The sequence below is a fragment of the Glandiceps talaboti genome, chromosome 10, assembly GCF_964340395.1.
Source record: "Glandiceps talaboti chromosome 10, keGlaTala1.1, whole genome shotgun sequence".
Taxonomy (NCBI): domain Eukaryota; kingdom Metazoa; phylum Hemichordata; class Enteropneusta; family Spengelidae; genus Glandiceps; species Glandiceps talaboti.
The window spans coordinates 11,043,456-11,055,072 of record NC_135558.1 but is presented as its reverse complement, the minus strand read 5'-3'; the positions used below and the strand labels follow the sequence as shown (position 1 = coordinate 11,055,072).

Genomic DNA, 11,617 nt, shown 5'->3' with positions numbered 1-11,617 from the left:
TTACAAGACAATCAAATTGTTACAGGAGAGTGTATTCTACAATCAATTCTTAAATAATACACTGACATAAAAGCAGTACATAGGCAGCATTATGTGATTTATTTGAAAAATGTTGTGTTAGTATTTAAAAGTGTGTTACAGCCATCAGTCTCGTTTTTAGCATATATATAATATACCCCCTTCTGTGTATACAACACGCTTTAATAACTTTGTTAAATTCTTATTTATATTTATATCTGAGTTATACTATGAATGAAACCATCACCATCATTGTTCAATATAAAAAAAAACGTATAGCAGTACTAGTCGTTTTGCAGGCAAGTGTTAATAAATGTACATTTCCAGTTATTAGAAATTCTTATTTATATTAATTACAAACAAATACTGCATTTAAAGAAGCAATTGATGCATTATTATGCTAAAATACAAATCAAGGGTTGGTTTGTAAGCCATTGTGAATTAATTTACACTTTCACTTTGTGAAACTCAGTAAAATCCATTCTTAACTATTACTGCATTACAAAAAATATATTATTGATGCCATTATTCAAGTAAAACTCAAGAGTTGGTTTGGAAGCAATTGTTAATGACTTTACACTCTCATTTTATAAAACTCTAACATCTAGCTATTTATTTACAGTAATGGCATTCTTGTTCAGTGCATTGCTAATAATCCCTCCATAACTAATTATAAATAAACATACACTTTGGATCAGAGTCTGTTAAATCATTTATATCTAAATTAATAGATACTCCAACAATTGGTGTCTTTTTTGCTTAATACAAAATCAGTAGTCGCTTTACAAGCAGTATCAATAATGTATACTTTCACTTTATGATATTCTTAATATTTATGCTAGTGTAATATATTGCTTGAGATGTGATTATTGCTAACTATTATAGAAAAGGAGATGCAAATAATTTCTTTCAATGTTTGTTGGTGATAACCCGGAGCATGCAAGTGCTGTAAGTGAAAGGCTGCAGGAACTGGACCGAGTGAAAGAGTTCTGTTATCTGGGTGATACCTTAGATGGTGCAGGAGGCAGTGAGCTTGCAGTGACAAAAAGAGTGGGACTGGGATGGAGGAAGTTCAGAGACCTTGAATCCATACTATGTGGTTGTAGGCTAACTCTAGCAATGAAAGGTCGGATTTACAAGGCATGTGTGAGGCCAGTTATGACATATGCGGCAGAAACATGGGTGATGAGAGCAGTGGAAGAGGGTATCTTGAGGAGAGCAGAGAGAGCTATGGTTAGAAAGATATGTGGTGTCAAATTGAGTGACAGGGTTGGCTCAGGGGTGCTAATGGAACGGCTAGGTCTAGGTGAGTCAATTGTGGAGGTAGCAAGGCGTAGCTCTCTGAGATGGTGTGGACATGTGCTGAGGAAAGATGAGGGAGAAGGAGTGAAGAGGGCATGGAATCTGGAGGTGGATGGTAAAAGAGGGAGAGGGCGACCAAAGCTGACATGGAAGAGTATGGTGGAAGGACAATGTAAACAGATTGGATTAAACATCAATGACTATGGGAACAGGCAGAAATGGAGGAATGTGATTGCCACATGGAAAGAAGGACAGGGGGAAGAAATCGACTTTAATTAATGATGATGATGAATGCAAATATTAATGGCAGTATAAATTACAAACGTGATGTTTAAAACATGAAGCTTCTCATTCATAGTAAATTGTTAATTAATGAGTAACACTTATATAAGACTTTGATACAAATACTAAGTCTTTTATGTGAAATGAAATGGAATGACTGATTTTTAAAATGTTTAGGCATCTAAAGATCTTGATCAATCTCTTGAAAGTTTTTTGCTAATGATTCGGATTTAAAACAAAAATGTATTATACATTTTCACCAACAAAATATTTATAGTATGGAGGATGACTGACATTTGGTAATGCCATAATGGGTGTCTTCATTTTAAGAATTTTTAGTTTTCCAAGTAACACAAGTTGCTGAGTATTTATGTAAAAAGTCGCACACATGATTATGTTTATATACTAATGTTTTCATTTGCATAAGTAGCTTTTCTGTTTAAAATATCACTATAGTGATCAATTGTGATTTTTAGTTTTCCAAGTAACACAGAAGTTGCTGAGTATTTATGTAAAAATTCGCACACATGATTATGGTTATAACTAATGCTTTCATTTGCATAAGTAGCTTTTCTGCTTAAAATATCACTATAGTGATCAATTGTGATTTTTAGTTTTCCAAGTAACACAGAAGTTGCCGAGCCTTTATGTAAAAAGTCGCACACATGATTATGGTTATAACTAATGCTTTCATTTGCATAAGTAGCTTTTCTGCTTAAAATATCATTATAATGGTCAATTGTGATCAAAATTTTGTGTCACCATACAAAAGATAATAATAACAATACAAATTCTAAAATACCTCTTTTTCACAATGTACTCAAACCCTTTACAAATATGTAACCAATGGACCAAAATGGACCAATAATAGCCAAGTCGCTATTTACATCTATATACACTCCCTGAGGAGCATATAATACCGCTATCTATTTTCACTGAAAGACATGTGTATACAGTGTAATACTACCTACAACCATGGCTGTGTGCTTTGTAATTGAAATACTAAGTTTGAATAATAATGGTGAAACCAGTTCTTTTCATTCTAAAATATATAGTTGCAATGAATCTACTATATTCAACAATTCAAGTACATTGTATGCATTTCAAGGTATACATTGTATACACTTTTACATGGGGCAGTATTTTCTCATATATTTTGAATTATGAAATTTTACTATGCTTTCATTGTTGTAAGTAGCCTTTAAGATTGAATTTCCTGCTTAAATGGCACCATGTACAAAACCTTGAGATTTAAAGATGTGACAATATTTCAAACGAAATGACAATTAAAACAATCCAGTTGAAAGTACATTTACTTTGCTTTTGATTAAAGCAACAACGTAAACACATGGTACATCATTCTTCAGAATAAACTTAATATTTTTTGCCATTCAATAGTATTATGGAAAATAGAAAATGGACATGATATTTGGAGGAATGCATTGTTCAGTAGTACATCCAAGAATGACATCCCTGGGAAGTGTAACGGTATCTACTGTAGGGAATATTTCAGACAATTTTTTTAATGGCACATTTGTGATAAAGAATTGAAAGTCTTTATTTTCGTGTAAAATGAGATTGTATATTTTTGATATATCAAAATTAATGTATATTTTTGATATATCAAAATTACTTTTCAAATAAAATCTCTCAAATTTATAAATTGTTGTAAGTCATGACTGATTTGTATTTCACAACTTGGACGCATATGCAGTCATTCCCAGTTTAACAAGAATGTCATAGAATTTTCCAACTGTGGCAGTCTGGTCTGTATCCCATGCTTTAAGAACACCCTCCATTTTTTGTCGTTCAAGGCACTGAATCTGCAAGGTGGAAAATCCAAGTTCATAAGCTATACCCCTCCAGTCATGAAGATCTATACAAGAGACAAAAACAAACATCAATATAAGTCATTAACTTCATACATACCAAATGCTCAAATGGGTAATTTGGTTTAGTGCACAAAACACTTAAGAGATAGTGCAAAATTATACAGAGAGACAGCATCACATGAGCAAACAGTAGGAAAACTTGATAATGCAAGGTAAACATGACAGAACAGCAACTTAACATGAGCACTTGCAATCTTGGATGTTTACTAGTGCATGCACATATACTATGGTGCAGCACCCAAAACATTACTGTACTGAACTGTGTTCACACCCTGAGCGCTTTCATGGTAACCTTTTCTCAAGGAACGTGTGTGGTTGGGGAGGGGGTCTCAGACAGACACCCCTCCCTACACCCCTCCCTTGCAGTGGTTGAAACCAGGGTGATTGTTTAATAAACACTTGTAGGTATAACCATAGACCCTACACTGTAGGGTCTATGGTATAACATACACCACAGAGCATCCATGTATGTGAAATCACTTGTGCATGTATAGTTTTATTTCCTTACAATATTTGATGATTTGCAAATATGATTATAACAGAATGCCACACTTCATGAGTGCAAGTGTGGGTACTTGGCTATTAAAGGTGCTGCCAGTACAGCCACAAAGTTCATTACAAACACTTGTGCAAATGCCCAGAGTAATCCAAACTTGCACTCACATGTCATGGTGTTGTTATAGTACAACCCACAAAAAAACACTGGTGTGTTTGCTTGCTGTGGTAAGCAGGAATGAGATGAGCTTCATGCAAAGAAATACAGTGTAATTAGTGTTACGTTGGTAACTTATCAAAGCAAAAAAAAACCACAATGGCCAGGATCCTATAACTCTGTTTACTGATAGAATAGTACAATCAAGAACAACTGGTACATCAGAGGCAACCCCTGTTGTTTTTGTACACTGTTCTTTCTACCTAATTTTGTCCTTGCATGCACAGAAGTCTTTCCGTAGCTCACTTCATTCAAGCAAATGCACCTGTGTGTTTTCACTGGTTGCATTATCTGTAGCATTATGAAACTTACCATCCTTTTCAATACTCAATGCAAGACTGAGTTCGTGTCTAGTTTTAAAATCCATACTCAGAATTCCTGTGTTCTCATCCTCCCGTGGACCTTTCAACAAACAAACAAACAAACACACAAACACACAAACAAAAAACAACAACAAAAAAACAAATAAATAAAGAAGTAACCTCACATCAATGGAATGCCTGGAATAACATAAAAACAAGAGCTTTTAAAGATAAAAATAAGTAGCATATAGTGGATTAAACCATAACTTTATTGGGTTGGGTTGAAGTTCTGACCCAAGTCTCCATTGCTCTTTCCTTATTAACATCTAGCTATTTTATAGTAGTGGCATTCTTGTTCAGTGCATTGCTAACAATCCCTCCATAACTAATTATAAATAAACATACACTTTGGATCAGAGTCTTTGAAATTATTTATATCTAAATAGATACTCCAATAATTGGCGTGTTTTTTGCTTAATACAAACCTCTTTCCTTATGTCTTGACTGATAAATATTGTTTGGTAGATATTACATAATTACGATAAATTCGGTTCACCACACATGTTTGATGTACATTCATGAAGTATTTACTTTCATGGCTAATAGAATCTGCAGTGACACCATAATGGATTGAGATGGAATAACTCACACGAGTAGGAGAATAATAGAACCCCTACCCCAAATGGGCTGAGATGGAATATCACACATGAGCAGGAGAATAATAGAACCCCTACCCCAAATGGGCTGAGATGGAATATCACACATGAGCAGGAGAATAATAGAACCCCTACCCCAAATGGACTGAGATGGAATATCACACATGAGCAGGAGAATAATAGAACCCCTACGCCAAATGGGCTGAGATGGAATATCTCACATGAGCAGGAGAATAATAGAACCCCACACCCCCAATGGGCTGAGATGGAATATCTCACATGAGCAGGAGAATAATAGAACCCCTACGCCAAATGGGCTGAGATGGAATATCTCACATGAGCAGGAGAATAATAGAACCCCACACCCCCAATCTGCTGAGATGGAATAACTCACACGAGTAGGAGAATAGAACCCCACACCACCAATGGGCTGAGACGGAATATCTCAAAAGAGTTGGAGAATTTCTATTTCTAAGGAGTTTTCATCATCTATATATCTTTTGACCTATATATCTCCCACACTCCTCACATTGTCAGGGATGTGAGAATTCCATATGTTTTGTCTGGAAATAGAGTAATGTTTTGAAAATAAAAAGTCTATTGCTTTGTACAACATCACAGTAGATTAAAAACAGGTCTAAATAATCTGGGTAATTACCTGCTGTTCCTGGCTGTAAATGTTTTCTCAAAGTATTGCCTATGTCTGACCTCTTCAACAGCTTTTCTACTGCTTTGACAACTTCCCGAGCTGTTTGCCTTTGCTTTGAGTTGCCCCAAAAGTTAATAAAATTCCAAACACTAAGTTCATTCTGGTAAAGATGAAAATGAATAGAGAGAGAGAGAGAGAGAGAGAGAGAGAGAGAGAGAGAGAGAGAGAGAGAGAGAGAGAGAGAGAGAGAGAGAGAGAGAGAGAGAGAGAGAGAGAGAGAGAGAGAGAGAGAGAGAGAGAGAGAGAGAGAGAGAGAGAGAGAGAGAGAGAGAGAGAGAGAGAGAGAGAGAGAGAGAGAGAGAGAGATGATAAACTCATTGGGTTGATGTCAATTAATGATTTACCTTAAATTTTATTCATCTTCATTTTACTTTGTATAAATGGTTGACTGAGAATGCTGAAAATACAAAGGATAAAAATTCTGTAATCGGTGTCTATCAATTTTTGTTTTTTGACTTTTGTTTTTCTTAAACTAAGTTTTTCAGTTGTTTGGATATTACTTATATCCATATACTCATCTGTTAAGTCACTTTTACAAAAAATGAAAATCAACAAATTTGCAAATTACTGTTACTGAGATGTACCAGTAGTATTCTTTCAGCCAGATTAAACTCACCTCACCGATCTGCCTTTGTTGTTCTTTTGTTATTTTCAATCTCTTCATTAAAGACTGAAACTGTGTAGCTGTGAAGTCTGGCAAACTTTTGAAATCATCTTCTGCCTCCTGAGACAAGACTGGATCAGAGGGTGGTGGTGCTACGGGAGGAGGTGGTGGAGGGGCCACTACACCTCTTTGAGATGTTACTGATGCAGCAGCTCCTTGAGAGTGTGTTGGAACCTGATCTTGAGTTGTGGTGCACTGCACTGGTTGACGTGCACTTTGGTCTATGTGAACATGTAAAACAATACACACAATGTACAGGATGATATGACGCCCTCATTTGCACATCATTTGCATGCAGGTATGCAATAATATATAAATAATATAATAAATACCACCAGTATGCTGTGCAAATGATGTCTCATTTATACGTGATAATTACTTTTATCTATGTGTCTTCAGTAAATAAATACTTTTTAATGATACACTAGTCCTATTAATGTACTTGATATTACTTGGAATAGAAATTAAAGTTAAACCACTGAGTTAAATTTTACCAGTAGGTTAAAATCAAACCCCGGCTTTCAAGTAAAAAATTAATTTCAACAAAATTGACTTGATCAAGAAAGTTGTACAATTAATAAATAAGAGTTCTCTAGATGACGTCAAATTCCTGGGACCAAATTCTACATTTATGAATACATGCACACACACACACACACACACACACACACACACACACACACACACACACACACACACACATATGTATAAAGAATGTTTTATTATTAAAACATTTAGCTGGCTCAAAACTGTCAAAAACATGTCAACATTTATAATAGAATGAATAAAGAGAACAAATGGAATACTTACCTGGTGAACTTATTTGTAAGTTTCCAAAGGAAAGTGCAAGATGATCTGTGAAAACGAAAAGTGATGCATCAGTTATTCATGTTTTGGATCAGTTTCACATGATATTTGGTGACACAATATATAACAACAAGTGTGGTTCAATGAATCTCACAAATATCAAACTTATTTTCAAGGCTATTGGTTGCTCTTAATTGACAGTAAGGATCAAGTATATGTTTGTGTGTGGTTCACTGAATTTACATTAGCTTTGGCTTTCAAAACTAAAGAGAGTTCACAGTTGATAGCAAAGATTTTATTTTTATTCCAGAAGGCATAATACATCTGTCAGATAACAAACATATGGTATGCATGAAAAGTAAATACTTCATTCATAGCAAACCTTACCATATCCCTTTTCTTGTAAATGCTTTAACATGTCTTCAGATTGCTGTGTACATCCATTTTCATTTAACTGTTTAACCAATTCATCCACATTTGCATTTTGTTTCTTCTTTTCTTGCCATTTGACAAACATTCTATGCTTTTGTGTTTCTGCATCATTTTGGAAATTATTCCTTATGGTGTCCTGGTCAACAGTACTTAACCCAAGACACCTAGTAACCTTTAAACACTGAGCCAAGGTTACCTCATTGTAAATAAACATGATTGCTTCCTTGAGGACAGCATCTGTAATATACAAAAGTAAAAACAAATTTTAGTACAAAATATATCCCTGTATAAATTTTGACTCATAATTTACCTTCTGTGTCACTGACTCAGAATTTGTAAAGAGAGGGCTGTCATACACAATTAGATATCACTTTTATATTTTCCTAGCCAGTGACTGCACAAAGTCATCATCTATAAGTGTATTATGACCAAAAACGTTCATCAGCTTTGTAGATTAAATGATTTACAAAGGTTATAACACACAAGCAGTTAAAAGTTTTGTAGCATTAAGCTTTTGATCTGTCTCGGTCGATGAACCTCCATTCCATAGCTACCACTAGGTGGCGGTATGTTACGGTAGTTTTTCCCCCTGTACAGTAAGCTAATGTACCATATGGTGTACATGGCTAACATATAATATTTGATGGTCCTTTATCAATGTTCACTTTATGAGCTTTATACAGTATTGAGGTGTGACATAGGCATCTGTTACAAACATTGGTAATAGTGATAACTGAAAACTGTGAAGAAAAATAATAATCTTTGTCCAGAGACTTAACTATCTGGCTTGGGACAGTGGCTTGTGTTCTGACAAATGACATTTTCATGCCAGATAGCCAAGTCTCTGGGGTACAATAATCTGGAAGCCATGGAGTTACACTTACAGCTCAGATGCCTTGTATTGGCAGTTCCATTCACTGTGAATGTGAGGGCAAGGTTATCAAAGATCTTACTGTACCACTACATGCTCTGTACATACAATAGTGACTCATTGTGACTGTGTCAATATTTTAAATCCAGTCATAAAGAAGCCCAGTAGGAATTGGGGTAATCAATATATGGAAAAAATCAAGATAGCCAACTCACCTTGGGATTGTGCATCTGTACTTCCACTTTCCTCTTTCAGTTTTTTAGCTATATGTTTATGACATGATTCACAAGCAGTTACAAACTTATCAAATGCTGTGGGACCTTTTGTGAGGAGGATATCAATCAGTTTTCTGGCCTGATCTATGGGAGGTTTTGAATAGGTGATATTCTGTTCATCCTCTTCATCAAAGATCTATAAACACAAACATAGAGATCAAGAAAAAAGTGTTAATGACAAATTTAATTAATTAATTACAAGACAAATCATTTTACTGAAAATTATCCAAATGTAATGGAAATATTGAAAAGGCCTTACCAGTAAGACCTGACTTGCAGTAAATTCAATATGGGTTCCCTTATGTTGATAAGGCAACCCTTGTTGGAACTCATTAGACCTAAGAAAATGTATACATGAATTCTTTAAAGATTGTATCTGCTTGAGGCATGCACAGATCTCATTAGCTGAAAAAATACAGATAGTATATAGCTTTTCATTGGTGTAAAGTTTTTTTTATGATGTGTCTTGCGCTTGTGTTTGACAGTTTTAAAACAAATAATGTATACAAATACAAAAAATTGAAATTTCCCCTATGAGGAAAAATAAACATAGGAATGAGTCTAGCAGTATTAGCCTGGACCAAGTTTGGTGTAAACTTCAAAGATGCATGTGACGTAAGGGGAATGGGTGTTCAGCCTAATTCCCAAGTATTGCACAATAATGCATTTTTCTAGACCTTGTAATGATGTGAGGCAGTTTGGATATACTACAGAAATAAAACATTTCCAATGAAAAATGACTTTTGTATAATTAATTAAATGTTCAATTGTATGTTGATCCAGATCAGACACTGAATCTACAACGTTTCTTACAGGTAAATCTTCAGCAACCAACACTTCAAAGGCCTATGTATCCCTGTTCGTTTTAGCAGGTATATATTTGTTGTTGTTGTTGTTGTTGTTGTTGTTGTTGTTGTTGTTTTACAGACAAGCCCATCTGCCACATATAGTTGGAACGAAGCTACAACAATATACCATGTAACGTTGGCTGTTGTTCAGTTATAAGGTGGTTTTAAATGTACAGGTGTGAATATGTATGTAAATGCTAAATGAGTGTAGTACATAATAGTGCCTTTCAAATGTCTACAAGGGGTTTACAAAGTATTGCCAGTGCCTCAAACCAGAGGTCCATGAGGTACATCCTGGGTATGGCTAATGGGAATTTTGTGATTGCCACGGCTTTCAATTTGTACTATGGTTTGACACAAGTTCCATCAATACAGCAAAAAACTTTGAAACTGACACTAACTTTCTGACAAAATATTTCACATATTTTACATAAAATTTATGATAAATTTATAAACATTGGAGAAAGATCCAAAGTCTATAAATCAATCCCTCTAATGTCTATACATGGAGGTAGTCCTTCCTACCTCAGTGCTTGTGTTGCTAGGTGGTTTTTGGGGTGAAACTTGCAAGTTCTATAAAGTCAAGTGTGCTGATTTCAGATCTGACAGGGGCCACTTGTGCACTCATGACAATTCAAGAAAACTGAAATGACAACAATCGCCATTGGATAACATTAGTTTTGTGCTGGCTTGTTACAAATGTTAATCAATACCAATACAAACATGTTAAAAGTCATCTATTATTAAAAGTAACTTAAGTACATTTTTAGGACTATTATACAGGCAAGACTAATTTTCCAATTTTGTTTTTGGAAAAATGATAATATTTAGGTCAAAGGTCAACGAACTGTTGACCATTTAACATTTTTTATTTGATGCCTTCTTGTACTGTATTGTGTGTGCATAATTATGTGTGGTATATGAATACAAACATGTATATAAAGTAACAAAAATCTATTATTTAAATAGGAGTTCTGACACTAGTAACAAGAATAAATGAGTACTGATGTACATGTATACCTCCAAATTCATTTGACTTGTACCTTGTTGAACCTCAGACCACTATAGAGAGAGATCCATCCTTAAAGTTATCAACTGTCAATATCCAAGTCCTCATCACCATCACTCAGAGCGATAAACTTCAGAGTGTGTGTTATAACATTCTTCTTGTCCCTGCAAACATTTGCAGTACCCTCCAAACTGAGTACTACCAGGTTCGATTTCATTTATGCAAACGGTAAATTATATTGTAAAGAGTTGGGGCGAGTTGAATATTGGACGAGTTGAGTGGGCCGAGTTGATCCGAGTTGACATTGGGACGAGTTGATATACACATGAGCACATGTACCTAACACGTAACAGCCTTGCTAAACTAAGCTTGATGTCGGAACTTAACTACGAGTAGCTGAACAGAACTTACGTCAGACATACATTCGACAACCTTTCCTGCGTTTAAATCCTTGATAATATCAGGTTTTAAGCGCCTCAACAGCTGCCTGTGTTCATCTTTCATACCAACCGAGGACATGGTCCAATCGCAGCTATTTTTAGGGAAATCCCCAAACTAAAATCGCGACGCAGAGCTCAGTCTGCTACGAAGTGTGGCAAAGAAGCCGGAAATAACTGTGCTAAAAATAGCACGGGGAATCCATATGAATATTTTCAGTGTGTAGATTCGTGATACTTATCTTATTTAGGGATGAATTTATCAAAAACGAAATTATAATTAGTATATTTTATTCTTTAAATAACATTACGAATTATAGAAGTAAGCTAATAATGCAAATCGTGCCTTAATGATTCAAACATATATTAATATTCGGCATAGTGATCGGAATCTGGGTTCT

The 11,617-nt window shown here is 35.0% G+C and overlaps 2 protein-coding genes across 3 annotated transcripts; one reads left to right on the top strand and one right to left on the bottom strand.

Moving 5' to 3' along the window:
• Nucleotides 1–930: 930 nt before the first annotated feature.
• On the top strand, nt 931–1,599 carry LOC144440574 (uncharacterized). Its single transcript, XM_078129961.1, has one exon. It carries the CDS (start codon nt 931–933, stop codon nt 1,597–1,599), a length of 669 nt encoding a protein of 222 aa, XP_077986087.1.
• Nucleotides 1,600–3,199: 1,600 nt separating this feature from the next.
• Nucleotides 3,200–11,368, bottom strand: LOC144441476 (uncharacterized). 2 transcript variants are annotated; one of them, XM_078131056.1, is made up of 8 exons: nt 11,191–11,368; nt 8,863–9,058; nt 7,732–8,013; nt 7,348–7,392; nt 6,490–6,758; nt 5,823–5,973; nt 4,519–4,608; nt 3,200–3,478 (listed from the first exon to the last, which is right to left on the bottom strand). In XM_078131056.1, exons 1-8 carry the CDS (start codon nt 11,296–11,298, stop codon nt 3,294–3,296), a joined length of 1,326 nt encoding a protein of 441 aa, XP_077987182.1. In that variant the 5' UTR covers nt 11,299–11,368; the 3' UTR covers nt 3,200–3,293. The 2 variants fall into 2 exon arrangements, with proteins under 2 accessions (XP_077987182.1, XP_077987183.1); XM_078131057.1 differs by lacking the exons at nt 3,200–3,478; nt 4,519–4,608 and adding an exon at nt 4,633–4,706.
• Nucleotides 11,369–11,617: the final 249 nt, after the last annotated feature.